Here is a 25,272-nt window from a genome sequence, read left to right on the forward strand (position 1 = left end):
CCGAAAAGAAGGTCGACCCCGCCATTCTATGGCCCCTTACACACTATATTCGGTAATATAGGACAGAGTTTCCTCCGGTTCCACTCATCGACCTAATTGGCTACGTCCGCAGTCGTGCCGTGTTGCTATCGATCGATCGACAGTTAAAGATACTATTTAATTATCAGGTCAGGTTCAACGGTTATCGCTGCAACGCCTGGCTCGACGAAGTTGGTGGAGGGCTACAAGTGTTTCAAGTAATCTCCGTATCTACCGTGGAAGCTTCTGCCCTTGCCTCGTCGAGCTCCACTTTCTTCCGCGCTATCGTCAGTTTTTCTAGGGCGTCCCTCGTTCCCCAGCTTATACCCTCGTCCGTCGTGTCTCGTACATCTGTAGAGGACCGCGTGCACATACACGGCCGGCGTTAATTGCGCGGAGAGATCTCGTCTCGACTCATTTGTCCGTCGCCCTTCTCCGTTATTCTTCCCTTTTCGCGGCGCTCGAGCCTCCGGTTTCTTTTTTTTCCCCTCCCCCTTCGTTTTCCTTTTTTCCTCTCTCTCTCTCTCTCTCCTTTCTTTTTTTCTTCTTTTTTGTTCGCGTCCTCCCTTTTCCGCGCGAATCTAGGCTAAGGTCAGGGCTCCGGGTGTATATACCTGACGTTTGCAGGACACGTGAGCGTGGATATGCGCCGGTAGCACGGAAACGCCTGGAAATGTCGTAAAACCCACTCGACCGCCTGACGTTCGCAAACCGGCCAGTGAAAACGCTGGATATACGCGGGTTCAACTTTCGAAGACGTAAATTCGCCCTGGTAATATTTGTGCCGTATCCGATGCGACGTTAACCCCGCAACGATCCAGTTTTTCCCGTCGACGTGATCGGTAAAATCGACCCTCGTTCGAGAACCATGCTGGTTGTCGCGTTGCATTCGCATTACTTTCGCGTTTGTAACGCGCGAATAATTAACGTCACTGTTTAATCAATCATACAGTGTCACGATGTTATAATGTAATCGAAATAACGTCTGTACAGGTTCGACGAGTAGCTCGCATCGGATGCGATAATAACGTCCAATTACGTTCCGTGATGGAACGCGGGGTGAATTATCGCTTCGTTCGTATGTAAGAAAAAAGGGGCGAAGATGTCGGGACGTCGCTGCCACCGACACGGATAAATTCGAGGGTCGATCGTACCCCTGTGCGGGCGCGTCGCAGGCGCGTGCGCTAAGCGGTTAACCGTCGATTTATTTCCACGACTACCAACGATCTCGTGCGATCAGAGAATTTTCCAGCGACGCGACCGTATTAGGAAGTTCAGAATTGTCTCTCGAGCGGCTCTAAATTCGATTACTCCACGATTGACCCGTTCAGTTGGGCGTCGACCGATCGTCGGGGCTGATTCGATCGCGCGAAATCGATAATCGTCGAGGCTATCGTAAACGATCGCGAAAAAGTTCGTGGCTCGGCTAAACAACAAGGCGTCGTCGGTCGACCGATACGAGAGCGAATAAAAATTGAGTCGAACGTTTTAATCAGCCGGTCGATTCGTGGCGTGTTTCAGCTCGAGTAAAGCCAGCCTAAAACAATTGGCAAGGCTCGGGTTACCTGAGAAATTTCAAAGGATAATTCAATCGTCGGCAGCTGGGGGTGGCGGAGCGCGCGTGGGGGTGCAACGATCGAGCTAACTCGTATAAATTTGTCAGGCGTTCAAGTAAGCTGCTTACCTCTCATGCGCTTAGCCCTGTGCACGCAACTCGACGGCAGCCCCCGGTTCGATGTGGCCTGTCCCTAGCGGCAGTTCGTAATTAAGAATACCAATTGGTCGTTTTTCGTTTCGCTTATCGAGCGCGCCAGAAATGGGACCACCTAAACAAATGCCACGCCCATTTCCGTGACACGTCCCGGGTGGTTAATTTTCGAATAAATGCTGCGCGTCACGATACGTCTGTCGAACATTATTCCGCTCCATTTATCGCTCTTCGATTCTGCGCCCGTACGCTTCCGCGTCCGGCCAATCCGCGTATCGAGTGGCCCCGAAAATTAGTTGCACGTTTTCCTAAGGAAACGGACAGTTTACGAGTACGAAGAGGACGATCGTAAACCCTCGTTTATCCGGCTCGCTATATACGTGTGTCGTTCGTTCCAGCGAGAGGCATCGGATTTTCTGAACCCAGCCTGCGGTGGACGATACGATCGCAGTAAAATGCAACGATAACGAGACGAACTCGGCCGTGGTCGCGTGAAAGTCTCGCGGATCCATTTGAATAAGGGGTTGCTCGCTTAATGAGTTTTTATTCTTCCACCAGCGTCTTCGCTCGGTTTTCTCCCCCGACCCGTTGCTTCTCGCGGTTGATAAATATTTAATGCCTCCCTGTGCCGCGCCAAACCTTAAATCCGCTTAGCTAACCAAGATTCATCCGCGATAGCGGCCAAGGGGGAGTTTCGCGATTCGCGGGGGCGGAAATATCGCGCTTTTACCAGTTTCTGGCAACGATACCGCGTGAGGGAGGGAAAGAGAAAGAGCTCCAGGCGAGTTCCCGTCACTCGACCCACTATTCCGTTCGAGATCCTTTAACCTGGCCGAACTCGTGCAGTTTTTAACAACGGGGGCGTACGCCGCCGCAGGAGCAGTCAGCGAAAATCGAACCTCTCTTTCTTGGCAACGGATCGCTCCTAAGAAATCTCTCCCTTGTCAAAAGCACCGCCGCCTCGCAGCAGTTTCAAACTATGCCATTTTCGCGTGCAAATCTTTCAGCCGCCCTGGGCTTGTCCCCTCGCGAACCACGGTAACGATCGTGCTCGACGCGGGAGCGTAAATCAAAGGGAAAACGGTGGAAGGTATTCTCAAACTTGTGGCGAGCTATCCGTAATAGTAGCGATACGTTCGATTGGTTTTTTTTTTAAGCAAAGTTCACGGTAGCTACCATCCTTCGTTTCTACCGATTTTCGCTGAAACATTGTTCATAATTGAAAGAACGGCACGGAGGAAAGTTTGCTGAGCCAACACGATGCTCCTAGACGCAACGAAACTCTTGATAAATCAACAGAACTGTTGGTCGAGCGCACTTTTTCTGAAAGTGGAGCTTAGGAATGGGCGCAAAGAATTCATTCAAGCGAAGCCCCCTTTCCCTCGCTTGTTTCCCTTTCTTCTACTTCTTCTTCTTCTTCTTTTCCTTCTTCTTCTTCTTCTTCTACTTCTTCTGCATTGTTTCTTCGTCGTGATTACAAAAGTTGCCAGATTCGTCAGACGGGGTTGAAAAAAATAACGCGTGGTTCTAGCTGAAAGCTGTCAAATAATTCCTGGTTCAGCCGAACGTGCGATACGTGGTTTATTTAATCGCGCTGGTTACAATTCACGTAGCGTCGAACCGCGCTGTTTGTCCTCGCCTCGAATGAGAATGCGACTCGAAAATTTTTTCGCCAGACGGCCGTGCGCGCGGTTGCCCGCAATTTCGTTCGAGAAGAAAATTTAATATTCCGCTCGCACGCTCGCGAAGCTAGAGTAAACTCGGTGTTATCGATTTCGAAACGGACGTCCCATCTTTCGGCGGCACAAATATCGCCATTAAAATACAGAGAGTGCATCAATAGCGAATTATTGGCTCGAACAACGATTCAATCAGGGATTTTCGCGGAAAGTCGTTAAAATATTCGACCAAGGATATTAACCGTGTCGACTTTATACTTTCGATTAATAAAAAAAGTTATTCGCCTGGCTCGAGTCTTCCCTTATTTCGTGAAACTTTGATTCGAATTCTTCGCAGAGTAATCACGGTCGATCTGTATCGCGAGCACGTTGTCGTTGTTCTATGTATACCCATCTTTCAGCCGTGATTTCATTATTCACAAGGCTCCCAGTCAACTCTCTGGACATGCGTATGAAGGGTTACATGCGCGGTTCTAGCAGTCCGGCCCACTAATTACAAAGTTTATTATCTCGTCTACGTGACGCGACAACCACGAGCAAACACGAGACCAGTGGTGCACACGGTGGCTAAGCCGAAACCTGGTATTCGCTACTTCAGCCTCCTGACTTTAGCCGCGTCTATCCGTATAATCGCCAGCTAGACGATATCAATCCAAGCTTTATCAGCTACGAAATCGTTTCCATCGCGTCGTCGATTGACGACTGTTAGGGGAATTTTTACGAAAATTTCACTCCTCCCTCGACTAATCGACGCGGCGAGCTGGCCCAAAATGGCAGTTCTTATTAAATTATACACGCCCTTTGGACATAAACGCTTAGAGACTTAAACGGCACCGCGAATCAAGTATGTTCCATTAGCGAGCTCTCCTAAATCCGTCACAGAGCGTCGAAGTGGAACTTCCGGCTCGGCGAGCGACGCATTATTTATGCCACTCGCTCCACGGTGTTCCACGGGGGATAACATTGCCAAATGATCGACGCGCTTCGAACTTTCTGCCAGATATTTACTCCACCGTCCATAAGTTCTGAATGAAAAAAATAGGAAGAGAAAGGAACGCTCGAGACCGACTTTCACACAGAGGGATATTAAAGGGACAGTGCGATTTAATATTCTCTGTGACATTTAGCGAGCCAGAGAACTTCGACTCGAACCTACGTACCCTCTTTTTAATTATCGCGAGAAAATCAGGTTCCAAGACGGATTTTCTTTGATGATATTTTTAACGCGAGATGGAAACACAAATTCTTCCTCGTTACTCAATAAACGCTCGATGGAAATTATGAACGGAAGTCCGTGGAGGTAGCAACGCTCGCCATTGAGCAGAAAACCGGGAAAAGTGGAGACCGATCCGGAACAACGGCTTCCTCCGGGGTTACGTAATTGGAGAACGCGACGACGTCGCGGTATTACGAGCCATCCGAGCCTTACGCGTCCGTTTCACCCCGTCATTATCCTCTGTTGGGGTGTGGGTGTTATTCGTCTATCTCGATCCTGTGCGAAATACGCGAGGGAACACATACGACCTGCCACGGATTCGTGGATACCTTGGGACTTCATTGTGTTCATTGCGTACGTAACAAGTACAGGGAGGTAAAGTTCGGTTAATAGGAGAACCATCCTGGGGATATTCGCGTCGAAGGAATGGCGAGACAAATTCGTGGGGAATCTCGCGTTAACGCGAGCCACGATTTTCCACCGTTGGTCCTCTCGACACCGTTGGCTAGTTTTCGCAGCGCTGAAATTACTTCTCGTCGCGTCGACGCGCCATGCTCAGTTTCGTGCCCCTGGTTTATTATAGCCCTGCGATATGTACCTTGGGCAAGCAACGCTTCGGATGAGTACATACCTTGGGTAAACAGCGGCGTTTTGTTAGTTAACGCGTTGTTAAGGAGCTCGACATTATTGTAACTATCCATTGTTAACCGTTTCACTCCTTTCGGCAGCCGCACCGCCCTCGTTAGCGTAATTGTCCTAACATTTTTCAACACCCTGGGAATAATGATGTTTCGTAGCGTTTCTTCTTTTTTTTTTTCTCTCGCGCTGTCCTCGTTAAGCTGTGAAGTGTGTGCGTGTTTTAAATACTTGAAAACACCTGGCGAAACGAGAGACAGGGTGGGCAGCGTAGGCGTTCGAAAAGTCGGGGGGTTAAACGACGGGAAGCGGAGAACAGTTCTCGTTGCGAGCCAATGCTCGTAAGAATATGACTGTTCGCAATAGGCAACGGATTGGTCGAGGATGGTCGAACGAAGTGGATCGTTGTTAGCTGATCGTTTCAACGATTCGTAACGCGCTCATTGTTCCACCGTTGAAAGCCAGGGCCGCCTTTATGGCCCCGATTCATCTGCATCTGAACGAACAAAAGCGACTCGTGATCCGTGACCAAAACTGTTGCTCGTCTATCCGGAAGCGACCTAAAAACTACCCCGGAGAACCGAGACGTGGGCGTGGAGCGCGCGTCAGGCCACCTTACACGTTTCATGCATAGCAGATGAGAGGAGTCGTCTTCCTCGCCATTTGTTCCTTCGTAGCCTCGCGCGGGAAGGGTAAACGGGAAAAGAAAAGGGGAGGAAGGGTAGTGAAGGGACGAGGGTGGTCTGGGAAACAATGCTCGGTGACGGGGGACGTTTCGAGCCATTCGGCACGATTGACGCGATCGCTCGGCCGTGTGCAAACGTCCGAACGTAAGCCACGCTCGAGCTGCTTCGCGCATAAATCCTCGCTTTAGAGGTCTCGATCTCGTAACCCCCATTAACCAGCAAAACGTTCATCGGCTCGAACCGAGATATATACGCGCCTCGAGCGTCTAATCCCATTAACATGCTCAACGGATAACGACGGAAGCACTTCCACTCGCTGAGAGATCGATCGTTTCGATTATTCACACACCCCCTTTTTGTAGCTACGTCGCGGAGAATGATATCGTGACGAATATTCGGGTTTACAGCCGCGTAAATTCTACCTGTAACGCAACAGCAGCGTTCTTTAGGGAAATTATCGATTCCACTGTTCATCGATGACGGTCGTCGATACGATGCGTTCGATCGCGAGGGTGTTTCGAAGCTCGACTGGGGTGGTCAGGCACGTGCGTTTCGAATCAGGGGTTTTAAGGGTGGTTTAGAAACCGAGAACGCGTGGCGACGAGTTAGAACGAGACCAAGGAGAACAGTCTAGCGGGATTAAAAAACTAAACAACAAACAAAATACAGACAAAAGAGAGAACGATAAACCAAAATAGAATGAGATACTAAAAAAACAAAAAAAAAAACAATTACTTTTCGTCGAATTGTAAAAGATGCGGGTTAAAGAAGGAGATCGATGTTGTATTGAGAGACGAAATGACGTGTGTGTTCCAGCAGCATCCGAACGCGACGAACAGTAGCGAGACGAGCGTGGGTGGCGCGTCGGGTGCATGCGGAAGCAGCGGCATACCGGCGGGTGGAGAGGCCGGGTGCAGCAGCAGAGGTGGCAGCAGCAGTGGTGCCGGTGGCACGGCCGGACAGGGCTGCGAGCAGGGAGCCCACGGTGGCCCCTCGTCTCATTCCAGGGAGAGCCACGCCAAGTTCAGGCACGGCCTGCTACAGCTTATGATCCACACGATCGATCCGCTCCACGACGGTCAGTCCCGCGCCGGTATACCAACTCCACACTCTATCACTCTCGCTTGCCGCTTTGCCTTAGCGCTGACAGCACGCTCTTAGCTGGTAGACGTTTATATATTTTAGCCTAGTTCTCTCTCTCTCTATCTCTCTATTTTCTTTTCTTTTTTCTTTTTCTTTCTTTTTTTCTGTCTCTCATCTCCTTTTATAGACACCTCACTTCGATCGACCGTGGATCGCGCGTTCGAAACTCCAAGCGCCTCTTGAGGAGACTCGACCAGCGACCGGAAGCAGCCTTCTTCCGCGGCCACGGCGTGCCCGTGGGCTCGAGAATCGTTGGGAACCGCGAAACTTCCGACAGCTCTATCCGGATAGAGTGCTTTCGAACGTAGAGTCGCGGGTTACGTTTATTAACACGACTCGTTTTATCGACAGCCAGGTCGAGCTTGTAACCCTTGACTCGCGCGAAACCTTGAGAGCGCGGCTAAAAAAATTCCCGTGAAAACTTCCGGATGGTGTTTAGAACCGTAGAGGTAGCGCCGTCGTTCGAACAGTTGCCCCAAACTAACTTCGTTAATTAACTGGCAGCCGTATAGATGAATCTCATTACGCGATGCTCGATCGAATTTAAAATTCCAATTGAAATATATTCAAATCCCGGGGTGAGTCGTCTCGAAGACCTTGCCACCGTAACTCGATTAACCTACATACGGATGACACTCGTTCTCCCACCCATTTCATTCTTTCCTACTCGTAACGTTTCCGTTTATTCCTCCTTCTCTTTCTTTTTCTTTTCTTTTTTCTGTTCACTTGCTCGCCGACTCGCGTTCTCGTAGCTCGAGGATAGAAACCGGAAGGAAGCCGCGCGCGGGTTGCGCCAGTTGCGTTGTTGCTCGTCTAGCTAGTACTGGTTTTGTTGCATGACCGATCACTGTGTGTGTGTATATGCCGTTGCGTCGGACCAAGTAATTAAACGTTGCGAGTACTAAACGATAACGAGGTAGAAGTTCAATGTCGTGCACGTTGCGCCTGGAAGCCTGCGTATACGGTACGCGCCGTTCGATGCGCGTACCACTTGGAAATCAGTAGAACGACTTCCGTTACGGTCCGACGGGTGAACCTTCGCTGGTGAACTCGCTGGCAAAATCGTACGCGTCGCGTGTTTTTCGTTTGTCGAACAACCAAATAACTTCGAACGGCACGATGCAGCCAGATACGCGTTAGCGTATCGGCTGACAGGCTGAATTGGATTCGACTGGTAAATAAATGCGGACGCAGTTCCGTCCATTCCGTGTATTTGTAGGTACGACCTCGTTATGGGGAAATTGTTCAATCCAGGATGTTATTTCTCATCAGATCGTGTCGGTAGGTCTACGCTCGTCGGTGTTTACCAGCGAACGTGCGATAATGAGAGATGAAACTGATAAACGATAACCTACCCTGAATTCCCAGAAAGGGACTAGCTTTCGCGACCGAATCGGAATTACGCGACGGGTGTTACAATTGCCCCGCGTTCCGATAGCGTCTCGTACGAATTCGTCTTCGCGTTTCTTTCTCGAGCGACACCGAAGACACGTCCGTGTAATATTAGAACGGGTCGACATGGAAATTTACGAGCGATACGTGGCCCATTTCGCGGAAATACCATCGCGAGCGTTCGCTTCTGAGGTCTGTCGGGGACGCTTCGATCTCGTTCGACTTGGAGAACCGACGACCGTGTTACGCGGACCGAACTGCCGTAAACTGGGTGAACGTTGACATTGTTCAGCAACGTTGGCGTTTTTACCGTTATCTCCGCTTGGACGTTCTGAAAATCTGCCAATGTACCCCGCAGCGAGGTATCTCGTGAAACGAACGCCGTGTAAATTTGTTCGCAGCGTCACGATGGCGCGCGAAGGAATTTCGATCGACCGATCGATGACACCGCGACCCTCCGTCGGGTCGAATCGTTACGTTGGAACGACGGATCGCGTGCATTTTCGGGCACGAGCCGGACCGATGAAATTTGTACAAGTGTCCGAGCGGGCGTTTGTTAACCGGCTGAACGAGACAGAGCGCCAGGGGGTTAGAGAAAGATCGCTGGTGGCGTGATCGATACGAATCTTCATCTAGAATCGTAAAGCCGCGGTAATCTCGACGTTAAAATTGATTTTCGGCCTGTACACGTACTACGTGTACACCACGGCCGCTTATATAAATGGGTCAGGTCACGCGTGAACGGAAAGAAAAGGGCGATCATCAATTAGACAACTCTTTCGTACGGATGGCCCCGTTGTAGTTAACTGTGTCGCGCCCGGCGGAATCTTTCGGAACGACGTTCTATCCGATTAGAATAATCGGATTCTACATCTTCCTTTTTTTTTTTTTTCTCGCTCTTCTATTAACGTCTTCCTTTTCTGTCTAACTTCGCGGTAAGGAGAAAAATTGAGATACCCGTTATTACGGACATTATTTAAGCAATTATTCACCGCGATAGCTTCATCCGGAGTTCTCGTTTAAATCCGTCGACCGACGCTATATATCCTGGCGTTCCACTCTCTTTTTCCCGGTCACGAGAACATGCCCGCGAAAGGACGTCATTAATCTCGATTGCGTGGGAAACGTTCAATACGCGATTGCTGTTCGATACTTCACGTTCGTTCGAGTCGGCTCATCTGGAAACGGGAAACTTTCTTCTTTTTTCTCTCCCTCTCTCTCTCTTTTTCAGCGCGAACGAGAGAAGCAGCCAGCTATTTTTCTTGTCTCGAGCGTTCGTTGGTTCGGTTCCGTTTGCCTTTCTTCTATTCCCCTCGATCTTCTCCGGCGCGTTCGAAAGCGATGGATGGAAAAGAAGAAACAGAGGGAAGCTAAAGGCAGCCGGCGGATTCGAACGCGCCGCGGGAAGACAGGAGAGGCTGGGTGGTTGGGTTCGAATGAATTTGCGGGACGCGTTTTGAGCGTATATCCCTGAGTAGCGGTGAGTGGCGAGTATGTATCGGGACCCTGACCTAGAAAGCGGCGCGTATCGATCGTAACTAGCGAATCCACACTTGGGGCTCGCCTTCCTTTTCCCTTCCTTTAACTCCGCGAGCCTTTAACGTCATCGAGGCATCACCTTGCACCGCTACTCGAGATAATATCGAGCACGAATAACCATCCTTCCTCGAGGATTCCTCGGGGTTGACCCGCCAACGCGAGCCAACCCTATCCAGCACGCGGACGTACTTCGAACCGCGTTTCTCGACGCGCGATCGCGAGCTCTTCGTTCGAGAACGATCGCGATCGCGATCAACGACGTTCTGGAGTAGATACACGGCGCGGATTTCTGCAGTGTCCTGAGAAGTTAGGATTTTCCCTCTCGATGAGAATTTGCTTTGGCAAAACGTGGCGCAACAAGAGTAAAAGCTGGTAGCCGAAACAATGCGAACTGGAACAGTGTGTCTTTATTTGCTTGCTTAAACGATTCTTTTATATCCCCGGAACGAGACTAACCCAATTTCGTGGTCTTTCTCTCTTTTTAATTACGTCAGATCCCGGCAAATTGGATGAGAAGATAAATGAAAACGACTCGCCCATCGACGGGACGATGGGTTCGTAACGGGGCTCGTATTTAAGGCGCGGGGTAGCACCCTCCGTACGTCACCCGTCGTCGAACGACGTCGAAACTCCACCCCATCGAACGCGTTATTTATAATGAACGCGGCTGCACCAGTTTGCCAGCTTTTTTAATAACCCGCGGAGAGAACACAAGGCAGATAAGTGGCATTGTGGCGGAAGGCCAATCGAAATCCCTAGTGACGTTTCTATATAACGGTGAGAGTCATTTTATCGAAAATCCTCGTTACCCGACCAACCGTCCCCTCCAAACCTAGCTGCTCCGCCCGTGAGTTACAGTTCGCGATTACCACGCTCCGTTGGGGATGATATCAACAAATTGGGCCGCGCGACTTTAATTCCCACCCTCTGCTTTCGAACTCTCGTCTCCTGTGGTTAACGTTCCGTCGCACTTTTACTTAATTCGCACAGTCTTCGTTCCATTCGAGGTGGTACCGCTCCTCGAGTTTGTCCTAAATGTCAGCGATCGTCCTTGCCCTGCCCCGTGGAGAAGAACAGCCGAAAATAGAGGGGTAGTTATCCATCGTACACGTCGAAATCCCCTTTTTACCGCTCTGGAAAGTATTACCGTAACGAAGGTACTTTTGTGCGCTCGGTGGAATCGAAAGTTTACCCAGAGGCATCGTGGGGCTGGGTGACCTTCGCGGAGGGATTCCACGTTCCCCCAACCGCGTTCATCAATCACGTCCGCTTTTGCATTACAATTATCTGACACCCACGTCTAATCGTTTACACGCAACAACCCTCGCGAGAATCCGACACTTTCGAAAGGGGCTCAGGTGAACGATATCGATCGCCGCCGCGCGTTCGACGTTGCTCCATTTTTCAGACGAATCTCTCTTTACGCTCGCACGATCTTTTTTACGAGATAGCGAGATAACCGGAGTTCCACGCGATCGTCGCGTTCCCCAAATGAACGTTGAAATTAGATCCCGTCGTCGTTGTCTCACCTCGGATATTTTCCATGGTCCCGGCGTATAACTCTGGCCCGAGATATTACTATTACCTCCCTTACTTCCGCCCTTCGCGAAAGCTCATTCTCGCGACTGAAAATGAAAATACAGCGGAAGAGAGGGAGGACGATGCTGGAAGCTTGGGTTAATTTTCTGGATAATTTGCTGAACGACGCTGGAAGATAGCGGAACTCGTTATCTCGCGACGCTGCGTCGGCAATTCTGGATTTAAAGGAATATTAACTCCAGTGAAAGGACGTTGGAGGGGGGATTTATTGAAACGTGCGTCGCGTAGCCGGTGACGAGAAGCGACGATCCCTCTTCCGATCAGACCTCGCGTCGCTGGTCCTTCAAGAAGCTTAATGATCCTCGATTTAGGAACCACTTCATCCGTCTAGGGACAGAGAAGCGCGGTGACGGAACTTCAAAGCGTCCGTCTTACCTCTCGACTCCTCCGGATTACAAACGCAACCTATTTTTCTCGAGAAACTTTCCACTTTCCTCGCAGTATCCCCTGTCCGCCTCCTCTCGACCGACAATGATGGACAAAAAAGAAGCAGCACGGAATGAAATTCTTGGTCGAGCCGGATGAAATTGTCTCCGTAGCTACTGGCACGGAAGAAGTTCTGCATCTCGTCGTCGTTTCTACCCGCGCGACCCGCTCCTCGAACGCGAAAATATTTGCCGTATTAACGAGGCGGTTTTTATAGCCGTGCGAAGGACGAGCCGATCTCTATCTTGGCTCTTAACGATCGGCACGATGTCCTTTCCACTTGTATTTATTCTGTACGAACCGTTTCAACGTGCCACGAGCGGGGGCACTTGTTTGCCTTTGTCCTCCTTCGACTGTTCGTTCCTACTTCGAAGGGTAGCGCCGCGGTTCGATTTAATTGTTCTGAAAAGCAGAGCGTGTCCGTTGAACAAACCTAGGCCGATCGAGTTTTGTAGGTTAATAGGTAACACTTGGGCAGACCTGTACAGGATTATTCTACTTGATCCGCATCGCCACTCTCTCGCCATCCTCTCTCTTTTCAACGACCTGTTCATCCCCTCGCAGCAACGTCCGGAAATTTCCATTTCGCGAGTGTTCCCGTTGTTTCGCCCCGCCTTAATCTGTGTACTCTGAAAAATGAACAGGATTCGCGGTTGTTCCGACCGGTTGTTTCGCCATTCGAAGTTGGTTAACATTTGCCCGCTTCGTGGCCCGTTGCGGTTCGCCCTGCACGCTCCTCCAGAGCCATCGACTGTTCTTTTTTCCCCTCACTTTTTTATCGCGATCCGTATCATCAGCGAGCAGCGTGTATCTCACCACTCGGCTCGTAATTTATCAAATACGACGTCGTTGATTTCTTCTGCTAACTGCAGTTCTTTCTCGAGGCTCATCCTTCTTGCTTTGTCCATGAAACGATCTTAATTGCGTGCTCGCCGTTTTCCTTCTTTCTTTCTCGTTCCTCTCAGTTTCCAGGATTTCTCGAACGTTTTCGTACACACAAACAATCCCGTCGTTCGATAAAACGAGAGGAAGCAGCCACGATAACGGTGTCTATATCGTTCGCTCGTCTGATTCTCCGTCGCGGTGTGTATCTTCGTTTCGCGCGCCTCTCCCTTATGGCCTGTCTATCCCGCCCCAGGCAGCTTAAGGGTCGATACTTTCATCGCAGTTCGACTTCTCGCCGTCGGCTCTCCGCCTTTCTTTCCTCGCCTCGTTTCTATCTTCGAGAACGAAGGCCACTCACCAGGGCTCTTTCTTTTTTTCCTCTCTTTGACCTAGTGCTAACAGCCACGGCCCACGCGATTCGTCTAAGCTAATCGCCAAATTACTCGCGGCCTTTTCTACACACACGTACGAGTCTTTCTCTCCCTCGTTCCTTTTTTCCTCTCCTCCTTTCATCGAGGCTAATCAAAAATTCTTGCAATATTCCGCGCGTTCGTTCCACGGGGTTATGAAATACTAATAAGAGGAAATGCCACCCAAAGGGAACGGTTCGAGGAAGGTATTCGAAGACGAAAACGTCGCTTCGACGGTTCTCGATACCGTCGCGCGATAATGGCGAGCAGATAAAACGAAATTACAAATCTACACATAGATACGCCGGTTCGTAACATCCGTGTCGCTCGTACGTTTAAAAAGGGGCGAACGATTGCATCTCGAGCAAACTTTCATTAGCGACAGCCGTTACTCACTCGCATTAGTATTAATCATCCGAACGAGCCGGTGCAATTGAAATCATAGTTACCGCAAATATTTATACCTCGCCGCGGTGGACGTGGGGGCGTGCGTTCAAATATTTAAGGGGGCGCGTTAAATAAAGCCTTATTTCCGGCTGGCTGCCCCGGCCGGGGGTTGATCGATAAACACGACTAATGATGTATGTTAAAAAAAGAAACGAGGAGAGGCTGGCGCGCGTATCCGACGCCTACCGCGTATAATATACTTTCTATACATACACCAGTGTATATGGAGCGCGGGGAGAAAAAGTAGTAGGAGAGACGGGAACAAAGGAGAAAAGAGAAACGAGATAAATAGCAAATGAGCTGGCCTCCGGCTAGACAGATACTTTCATATCGCGCCGACTTTCAGTGTTCTTCTCGCCATTCTTCCCCGTCCTGTCGAGTTCCCTCTTTGACCTAGTATCGCGCGAATAAGTGCGGGAATCGGGCCGCGAGTCGGGGCTAGTCTCGTTAACGAACGAATTTCGAGTGTCCCGCGTCCGTTCCCGCGCCAGTTTACCGATTCGACGTCGAGCCACGACTCGCGAGGGTTACCAAGGTGAACTCACGGCCGAGAACCACACTCGAGACGACGGTCCAACTACGCGAAGCGTTCAAGTTTACTGGCGAGAGGCTACGACAATATCTAACGACGCAGGGGGTGCAGTGCCGCGTCCTCTACGAGTGGTGAAAAGATAACAGTAGCTCGTATGGGACGCCACCCTCGCCTGCTCGATGGTAACGCTGCGTCCTCTTTGACGACGCGACGTCGAGACGTAAAAGTGCGGTACTCGTAGAAATATCCGCGAGATACATAGTTGCTTCGATGTTGAAGACGTAGACGTAGCTTCTAAAGTACCCAGAATCGTTGCGACGAGAGTATCCAATAAAAGTAACCGTCGTTTTAAAATCGTTTTCAACGGACTCTTAATCTGCTCGCTACGATTTCCTTAAACGCGATTTGCCAGCCGAATCTGTTCGCGTACGATGGCATTCGACTCTGATAATCCAATTTGGCCGGCGATCGGTGCGAGCTAAACTTATTACACGCGAGGTTCTCTGTAATACGGTAATTCGTTAATGGCATTCCGTTGTCGTTCGCTCGCCCCGAACGAACCGTAAAATTTCGCCCAGCAGTCGAGGTTTTATAGCGTTCGTCTTCGTCGCCGTGACGAATGGCAGCAGGAAACGGGACCGAAGTAGCGTATTTGCGAATCGCCCAGCAGTTAATGACGGCAGGCTCGTAAAAAAAATGGTAACCTGTTACGTAACGGAAGGCTGTTTGAGGTAATCGCGCGAAGTAGAACGGTAGCAGTGGAGCGCACGAGAAATGCTTTGAACGCGTCTTTGCCTCATAATTATTTCGTAGATCCAGCTTTAGCCAGATTTTAAATGCACGCTTAAATGGAACGGCGATATACGTATGGCATATACCGCTGGGGCTTGCGCATTTCCAAATTCCGCAGCTAATTCGCAACGTCTTCGTTCAGGCTCGATGGAAGGGGCGGCTGTTACCTAACCCCTATCCACCGTTCGACGTTGAGAATTAGCTACAGGCTATGGAAAATGTTTTTTCGCTTGCGAGTTGCACTTGGTAGCGTCGTATATATACGTACGATGGTCACGAGCGTCGATCGTTTCGTTTACTCGCACTACTGCCGACGCGTTCCAATTAGAATAGCCTAAGCGCTGTTCAGTGCTGTTCAGTACCAGTGAAAACGATATCGACGCCGTTGACGCTAATTATCGAGGTTGATCATAGTTTAGGTAGAGTAAGTAGAAGAAGAAGAGCGTTTTACGGTATGGTAACGCGTAACTCGGTGTTTTTCTCCATTAACCTGCATCTCTGGTGCTGTTCAGGCAAAGTGGACGAGAAAGCGACGCAACTGCACGCGATAGCGTCGCTGAAGGTGCTGCTGGACGCCACCAAGTCGCAGAACGGCGCGGCGACGTCGACCGCCGCCCATTACTCCGGTACATCGTCGAAAGAGACCACTCTGCAGCTGCAGCAAGGCTCCCAGGGCACTACCACGACCACCACTACGACGACGACCACCGCTGGCACGACAGTCGGCATCCAGGAACTTCCCAACGGCGGTATAGCCGCTGGCCTCGACGCGGGCCTCGATTCGGTAATTGTCAAATTCAGCGAATGCTTGATAGCCTCGACCTCGCGATCCCAATTCTCTTGTGGCTGTCGCCTATACTCGCTGTTCCCCAGTTTCGTTTAGAGTTTAGATCTTGCGATGGTGCGAGCTCTGACAGAATAAATCTCCAACTTTTTAGATACGAACCGTGCTCGATAATACGATGACCATTTTTCAATAGTTTCGTCGAGTTCTCTCCTTTAAACGTCGTGGATCCGATAACCTTAGAAGCTTGAAAGAGTCGCGGTATCGACGATCTTCGAATGGCAACGTGAAAGTAGTTAGCAAGCACCATCGATGCCATTTCGCATTCCTAAACCGTGCCAACTTATCGTTAGAACAGCAGCGACGGTAGCCGCAATGCTGGCGAAACGTCGAGGCGAATTTCTACGTAGAGAGAAGTAGCAGCCGAGAGGCTGGTCGGTTTAACGACAGGAACAGCAGCCGCGAACGTCCATTCGCCGGTGTCCTTCGTAATCCCATTTCCCCGGACGATAGGGAGAGGAGAGTCGTGGGACGTTTACACGCGGACCAGGGCGGAGAATTCCGTGTTCTTTTTTTCTTTCTCCTCTGTCAGCGTTTCTGGCCAATGTCACGTAGGACCAAAAATAGCGCGTTGGTAATACGGGAAACGGGATCGCTCGGAGGGAATAATTCGTGGGTTGCTGCATTACCGTATCGTAATTTGAATTCGTTTCCTGTCACGGAAACCAATCGGTCGACTGCGAAATCCGCTCGTTTTCTGATTTCGTTTCCCCGTGGACTGTAAAATAACTGCAGTCCAGATTCGACGAGCTGGCCAATTATCGTCCATCGATCGACCCGTAACGACAACGTCCCGCGAACCAGCGGACCGTTCGACGCAGAGCGTCAAGGCGCGAACGCGACGCCCATCCGTTCGAAATTTTCCGAGTCGCAATGATCGTAGAATGACCCGTCGACTCTTCGCAGAAACTGCATTGTATCGTGTTAGCTTCGATTTAAGTCTCGAGTGGGAAACGCGACCGTAAACGATGCTACTGTTTAACGCCTCGCTTCGAGCCGTCACAGCCGTCGAAACAGGAAGCGACGATCGATCAATTTTTATCTGCGCGTGTCGCAGCGCGATGGGAATATTTTTTGCTAACTCAGAGGCGTCACCCATACCGCGGTTGTCCATCGACGCGAAAATGCAACCGACGATAGCGTTACCACCGCGACGCTCCTCCACTGCTATCTGAACTTCCGTCTGTCTGGTCGCGAACAAAGATAGACGCCTGATAATTCCAGTGGATGAAGCCTGCCGATAGGAAAAATGAACCTGGGAGTTCCTTATTTTCCGAACGGTCGACCTCTGACAAACGATCCCGTCGTCTCCGTTCCCAGCACCGCGGAGAGTCTCGATGTACCCAGTAACAGAGACATTCGCAGTCTCGGGACTAGCGTGACAATGGCCGGGGCGTTCGAGAATTGGGTCGTTTCGTACAGGGGGTAGGGACACCGGGGTTGAAAACAAGGCAATTGCGAAGAGTGGCTTTTTCCCGAGCGGAGCTTTCGTTTTTCAACGTATCCGCCGTGAAAGTTGGCGGCTGGAACCGGCCAGCTTTCAACTTAATGTCCTTTGTGAACGACAACCCCCGTCCCTCCGTCACGGGGACGTCCTCGTCGGCGAAAGTAACGTCCCGTGAAACGTGTCGATCTCTCGAGCAAACGTGCCGTCCCGTTTTCACGGTCACCTCCTCGAACGAACGCGGGGATAAGTTCCGAGCGAACGATCGCGGCGGTCAATTCGAGGGGCGGCGAGGACCGGTTCGCGTGGACTTAGGCAGCCTAAGGAGGAATTGGCAACGCGAGCCACCCCTCTCGATATTAACTGATAGCCGGGGCGAGAGCGCGCGCGGATCGCCGGGGGATTCTCGAACCTCTTTGTCCTAAATGAGTGAGAAGGCCTTTTCATTTTGAATGCACCCCGAATCTGGGTCAATTCTGGCTACACCCGGCGTCGCTGCGCTACACATTGCCTATTTCGGTCCTCTCCTACTCTCGGATAATCGAGGCAAAGTCACCAGCCGATGAGTTTTCGCCCCGAGTTCCGCATTTTCCATCGCCCACCGCTCTGTCCCTCTATCCTTGCCCAAGGTCGCTTATCTTCCCGCCACTTTTTCCTCTTATCTTTCAATTTCTATCATCTTTCCTTCGTTTCGCTCGCTGTTACATCGATACTTTCTAATTTAAAGTCGATCACTCGACGATGGCGTGTTCGCCAGTAGAAAAGTCGAGCTTTGGTCAAACGCTCGGGTACATTTCAGCGATCTAACGAGGTCTCTCGATGATATCGACGAGTCGAACAGTTGAAATCGTGTCGCTTTTCGTTCATAAATATCTAAATTCAATCGCGTCCGCCCAGATCGTTAAATATCGCCGCCATGCAGCGCAAAGTATTCGCATGGCGGGTCGTTAGGCGAAATAATCGGTGTACACGAGGGGGAATTACTCGACGGCGTTCTGCTCCGTGGCAATTATCCCGGGCGAAACGATTACAGCTGGAAAATCCGAACACCTACGAGGCCATTGTGCCGCGGTTAACCGAGGATGAATATAAGGGGCTGGTTTGCAGCTCGCGGCTCGCGGTTTTTAGGACCTTGTCTCCCTCCGCCGCCAGCTTTATTGTGTCCCCCAACAATAAGCGTCGTTCCTAAGTGTATCGCGAACTCGACCGCTCTCTTAAATTCTAACGCGAACAGTTTGCACGGACGTGTTAATTAAAGAGCGAATTGGACGCGAGTAATTCTTGGCTCCATTCTCGTGAAAGAGAAAAGAGAGCGTCGAAGAGCACCCCTCGTGACACATTAAATGGTCCTTCTGGAAATGTATCTCTGTTTCAGGGAGAGGAGGATGAACCTCCAGAGGCCTTGGACATGGGCTGGCCCAGCAGTCCCAAGAAGAGACTAACCTACATATTGGTGGCGCCAATTCTGATCCCCCTGTGGCTGACGTTACCGGATACAAGGACACCCAGGGGTAAGTATAGCGTCCGCGAGAGAGGAGCGGTTACAAAATTCGTATAACCTCGACAAGAGTATTATTGATTTTAATTAAGCGACGTTGGTTGGGTACCAACGAGACGATCTCGACCAGTGTTTTGCTTTCTGAATTCCGAATGGAATATGATTCGCGTACGGCGGTATTAAGAGGATGGCTTTGCCGTTAAAACGGTCAGAATACCGAATGTAATCTTTGCAGTCAAACGGTCAGCGGACCGATTCACCAGCCAGCGAAAATCACTGCTCGACGTGGACAGAAGGTTAGCGCAGATTATTCGGTGGACGGATTTCCCCTCTGCTCGTCGTTCTCCTGTACGGACCAGTCGAAATAGGGAACGTGCTCGCGGTTGCAACGGAGTTCACCGAGAATAGCCAGGGAAACATTCTTCCGTACTTCGCGATGCGATGGATAACCGCGAGTGGTGTTATTTCTGTCCACGCGCTGCAATATTTAACGGAGCCGCTCGATCGCGCGTCGAACGCAGGAATATTCCGCTGCTCCTCGAAAAAGTTCGTTCGCGACGTCGAGGTTCAATCTCCGGCTCGTATTCGTTAACCATCTCGATCGTTAAACTGTCTCGTTCGAGATATTTAATTAATCGTCGAGTCAAAAATATCGCAGTTCGATGAGATCGAATAAAGACGGAGAAGGATGAAGCGCGGTTAATTATGTGGTCGTATCTTCCACGGTGATTAAAAAAATGTTCGATGGAACAATTTAATTAAGCTAGGCGATGTACAGGGTCGCGTTTAATTGGACGTGAATCGAATGCAATTAGACGGGTCTTCAAGATGGACGGTAGACGGCACACCAGCGACTGTTATTCAAAACGGTTTCCCAGGCCGCCATCAATCACGGACGTGCTGCATTATCTCGGCCTATTAACGGGCTGTATTTCAATGCGACACAATGCCAGCGACGAAAGATGATATTGACACGCTAATTTCGAATCGACGACTGATTGTTGCCGCGCGGAGGCATTCAAGCCTCGCGAGGGGCCGAGCAGCAACTTTTCATTGTTACGGAAAATTGCGACGCGGCCATCCGATTTCAATTTATGCCCTCGGCACCGGCAAAAATTCATTTCCCCCCCGTACAGTCGGCTCGCTGAAAATCCCCGTCGATAAATCGCGTTTCGAAATCGTTCCGTTTGCTCGCGATATTATACGCCCGACCAATCATCGTTTCATCGATGCGTCCATTGTATCGTTAACTCTTTATAAGCAAAAACTTGTTCGCCCCCCAAGAAAATAATAGGTAATTACGTTTCTGTATTGTTCCCTCAAAAATGATCCGCTGACGCTGATTAAACATAAACAAACGGAACCGTTCCGACGTCGAAATAATAATTATCGCGATGGAACGTGTTTCGTTCAACCAGAGGATAGTTAAAGTCGAACGCACGAAACGATCCTCGAGAGCTTGCGATCCGCTCTGTAACAATCTCGATGAATTGCTTCCTTAAACAATAGTTACAGGTCCGAGTGGAGAGGCACGTCCGCGAAACCAATAATACTAATACCAGCCAGACAAGAACGATTCGATTTTCATCCGTCCAATCCAATCGCAAAGATTCAACGGTAGATCCCGATTATCGCGATATAAAGTCTTGGGTGTGGTGCACCCGAACGATTCCTCCCGCGCTGTTCTCGCGAAAGCTCACGTACGCCTTCGCGAAATTCCAAACTCAATCTTCGAGCAAACGCGTCTCGAGAGAAGGAGAGAGAGAGAGAGAGAGAGGAAAAAAGAACGGGGGAAAAGAAAAACAGAGAAAGAGAAAAGTGAGCAACGAGAAGTTTTCGCGAGTAAAGAAAGGGGATTCAATTTAAGGAGAATCCCCTTTCAGCCCGCAATCTGGGGGCAGGAATAGGGTGGAACGGGGTGAGAGAGAGAGAAAGAGAAAGAGAAAGGGTGCGAAGGAAGTTTGTAAGGTGCGATCGAACCGTTTGTTGCAGGGAAGAAGTTATTCGTGGTGACGTTCATCGGGTCGATCGTCTGGATCGCGGCGTACTCGTACCTGATGGTCTGGTGGGCGAACGTCGCCGGCGACACTGTTCGCATTCCGCCGGAAGTGATGGGCCTGACGTTCCTCGCGGCTGGTACCAGCATCCCGGACCTGATCACCAGCGTGATTGTCGCGCGGAAAGGCTTCGGTGACATGGCCGTGTCGAGCTCTGTCGGCAGCAACATTTTCGACGTGACCGTTGGGTGAGTACCAAATCCTCTTTTATTCTTCACATCCAAACCTGGCGAACAGGATGTCTCGCTCGATCTGACCTGAGATCTCGCCTGAGATTGTCTACAAACTGTTCATTGCGCGCTCATAACGGAAGACGCTCGAATCGTTGACTATTACTACTGATACTTGTCGGTCCATCGCATATATCGGCATACCGTAAACATTTATTAAAATACGCTGCATCGAGGTTTTCTAGAAACATCATTAGACCGTCCAATAGCAACTCACCTCGTTCGAACGTTATGAAATTCTCGCGAGCACATCGGAAATTCGTTCGTAGCGATGTAACGCGGCGCGAACTTCCGATCGTTAATGGTATCTAGACGGAGAGGTTCCGAGGCAGATGCAGTGCTTGTTCCGTGGGAAATAAATCGAGTTTATTAGAAAGTACGATAGCAGTCCGATCGTGACGGGAATTTTTGCGCGTTCAACATTTCTAACCGCGATCAGGGAACTGTTGGTGATCCTAATGCATAAGCGCGCGGTGGTAACGCGTTCTCCAAGAGCACGAAGACTCCTCGAACGCCAAAGGCGAGAGCCCCGTCTCCTCGCCTCGATCTGAAGAGATAATTTAGCTGTATTTGTTTTCACTGCAGTCCGATGTAGGTCGTGTATGGATTTACGCGGCTCGGTTATAAGCGACCATCGGTTGGCGTTATCGAGGTCATCGGTTATGGCAGTTTTCACGCGAGACACAATCTACCGACGATATAAAAGCTTCCGCAGGAATATCGTAAACGTCGTCGTTGCTGATGATGAGAGGAATCTTCGTTCCTCTGCGCTCAGATATTCGTCTCTGATGTACCAGAAATAAAAATATTTGTACGAGGCTTCTTTCCTGCGGACAAGTATCTTCCTCGCCCCTGGAGATTTTTCGAATACATTTCCATAAAATTTGCTAAACCACATTGCCGCAGAGTCTCCCGTCGGTCTGCGCTTGTCTCGCACAGGTCGCAATCAGTGTTCCAGATGAAATCTGGACGGTGTTCGTGCGGTCGCGAGGCTTTTCCTCTCGCGTGCGGGATAACACGCGAGGTTTCCTTACGCTTTCCGATCGATCCTCCCTCGGAGAAAGGGGGTGTCTTCTGGGAACGGAAATTGCTTGACGTCGGGAACGATTACTCGTCGAAAGGAACGCGGTCCACTGACAGATTCGCCATCGGTCGTCTATTGGAAATATCGGAAACTTGTATCCCTGTACGGTCTAGTTAATTGGATAATATAGATGACCAGTGGGTGGAGGGTTCAACCAGCTTCACCATGCTCAATCAAATCACGATATTGTCGCCATTTCCTAAAAGGAACGTAGCTGAAGAACCTTTCTGCCATTATGATCAAAGTTTCGTATCGATCTCGTATCAATGTTACTCTTAAAATCTCGAGGATCGCCAAGGTGCAGAGTTCTGAGAAAGTCTCGTCGAGAGGAGTCGTACGGAGTTGATCGTTGCGCCTGCTCATCGAGGTATCCTCGCTATTCCCCTGTAATAGCGTACGCCATTCGTTTCCCCCCTCGCTGGTATTATTATATCGTTGGCGTGGGAAATAGCAGAAATACCATGCCAGACGCGACTCATTTCCCAACGACAATTCATCGCGAAGTCTCGAGCTGAGCCGGATCCTTTTCTCTATTCGTTGCCAGAGACTCGTCCCCGCGAACGTTCCCTGGCGAACGACCCCTTTGCTCGTGCCAGGCGTGATATCTTTTCAACGAGAAAAAGGAGGGAGAGAAAAAGAAAGCCCGACCACGGGGACACGACGGAGGCTGCGAACCAGCTCGTTGGAACTAATTGAGTTAATTAATTAAATCCCCGTAATGGAAGACGCGACGATAAATTTCGCTCGGCGCGAACTTTTTCCCCCCCTCGAATGCGGTACGATAGCGATCTCTAGACACGGTTGAATCGATATCCTCTGGCCAGTTGCCGTTTAATTCGAGGGATCTGAACTGCTGCGGCAGAGATAATCGTCTCAGCGACAAATAACGGCGCCGAATTGGTTTTGGCGGCCATCGATATCTCCTGCTGCAAAGCAACAACGAACGCGGATAGCGGTTGCATTGCGACGACGGAGTTTTTACCCCAGATACGAATCGAATAACCAGTGTGGTGCTCCTCCGTCGAGCCCCTCGAGCGTTTTCCGGTCGCCCCGATGGAAGGGTGCGCGGTACGCGCGGCTTGACGCGACAGTTTATTCGACCAGTCGAGGGATCAATTCAAACCTGGCGATTTTCTCAAACGCGGACGTTCGTTTTAAGCTCGGCCACTGTAAACTCGTCTATCGACCACGCATCGGCCATTGCGCCGACCGCGACAAAGCTTCACAAGTGGTAAATCCTGTAACGGAACCACTGGTCGTTGTCTCTTTGGACGCGCGACAAAAATGTTTCATCGAAAACGGCTGGTTCTCATCTGCTTATCCGAAGCGTTGAGCAGCACACGCCCAGTATTTCGCGCAAGCGTGCACGCACGATTTCCCAGCTAGGATTGCGTTCTCCATTCGGCAATCGGAGTCGATCGAAGATCGATCTCGCTTGTACGCATTCGTTGCGAGGGGTGCCAGCTGGCACGTTGCCCGACGGAGACGCAAGGGAAACGCTCGCGTTGCCTCCTCCGCTCTGGCCGCGTTCGCCAGTCGGAATAAAAAGGCACATAGATTTCACGGAAGAGCCGATCGCATCTCCCGGAGCGCGATTAGAAGCAGTCGGTGGGGAAGAATAATGCGGCGCGATCCACCGCGTTCCCCGTACGCGATTTATCGGATGCGCCGCGCGTTCCTCCGCGTCCCAGTTTCCCCCTTCAATATCTGTGTTTGCGCCCGCGGAAGGAGAGGCCGTGAGCAAACTGACAACCCGTGGCATAAAGAAAAGCCGACGAGTCGAGTCTCGCTGGTTTGCTGCCCGCCAACCTACGTACGGGATGTGTTTTAACGGGCTCCTCCAGTACGAACGGTTTCGTATCGCTCGAACGAGAGACAGAAAAGGGTCACGGGTGATTTCGTCCGAAAAAACTCTCTCAGACAACTCGTTCTCCGATATTTCCCACGGAATATAAAAGGCACCCTCCGGAGAGTGAAGATCAGAGTTTCCGGGGAAAGGTCGGCATATTTAACGTGCACGTTTTTAAACGGGTTGTTTTTCCGCCGCGCGATGAACTTTTATCGAGGCATGCATGGAAATATGAAAGTTCAGGCACGACTCGAACGCGTTTAGAGAATAATGAAAAACTCGGCTCGATTTTCCGTTGCATTTCTGCCCGCAGGCTTCCGGTACCGTGGCTACTGTACGGCTTGATCTACGGAAGACCCGTGGAGGTGAACTCGGTGGGCATGGTGTGCAGCATAGCGATCCTGTTCTGCATGCTGTTGTTCGTTATATTGAGCATCGCCTGCTTCAAGTGGCGGATGAACAAGGGCCTCGGGTTCACGATGTTCCTCCTCTACTTCGTCTTCGTCGCCGTCTCGCTGATGTTCGAGTACCAGTTCCTGGTCTGCCCTGTCTAGGGAACGCGAGCGAAGCTGCGAGCGTGCATGGTGTCCACCAAGGACAGTAGACGGACGCACATTTACGGGTCTCATCATCGTCATCATCATCATCGTCGTCGGCGAGTCGTCCACGGCCACGACGAGTGAAATCTTCCTCGAGCGCCGCGTCGACCGGAAGAGGAACGACGGACAAAACAGCCTTCCCGAAATAACTATCGAAAACTGTGTTGGTCGCACCCCCCATACCCTCTCCCTCGTCCCCAGATGAACACCTTCTATCCATCGCCGGTTATTTACGAGAAGACGAGAGGAACAAAACGGTTATTACACACGTTCACCCAGGTTACGAAAGCGTTTTTGTTCTAGATCGAGATACGTATATACGTGTACATATTGTATAAACCTTGAAATACCTGAAACAAAATACTCATCTCGTTAAGAATTCCAACGGCGTTCTGTTTGACGGACAGAAACGCCGTCGCTTTCTCTAAACGCAGCGAGCGCGTCGGCCGATCGTGCCAACGATCGCGTACAATATCTACCGTACTCTACTTACTTACGTCTACTTACGTCTACTTTGTATAATCCAGGGAGAAACAGATCCTCAACCACTTTGCCACTT

General features: G+C 50.5%; 1 protein-coding gene across 3 annotated transcripts in view; it reads left to right on the plus strand.

Annotated features, from left to right (window-relative positions):
• The window catches only part of Nckx30c (solute carrier family 24 member Nckx30C), a 38,684-nt gene extending 13,412 nt beyond the window's left edge, over nt 1-25,272 (plus strand). Inside the window, exons 3-7 of one of the 3 annotated variants that reach the window (XM_076894634.1) lie at nt 6,760-7,036; nt 15,621-15,892; nt 18,772-18,907; nt 20,887-21,139; nt 24,428-25,272. In XM_076894634.1, the coding sequence (XP_076750749.1) occupies nt 6,760-7,036; nt 15,621-15,892; nt 18,772-18,907; nt 20,887-21,139; nt 24,428-24,668 (1,179 nt within the window). In that variant the 3' untranslated portion in view covers nt 24,669-25,272. The remainder of the gene's footprint in view (nt 1-6,759; nt 7,037-15,620; nt 15,893-18,771; nt 18,908-20,886; nt 21,140-24,427) is intronic. The other 2 variants (XM_076894636.1, XM_076894635.1) reach the window with 2 other exon arrangements.

Source organism: Xylocopa sonorina, chromosome 5, assembly GCF_050948175.1.
Source record: "Xylocopa sonorina isolate GNS202 chromosome 5, iyXylSono1_principal, whole genome shotgun sequence".
In the NCBI taxonomy this organism is placed as follows: domain Eukaryota; kingdom Metazoa; phylum Arthropoda; class Insecta; order Hymenoptera; family Apidae; genus Xylocopa; species Xylocopa sonorina.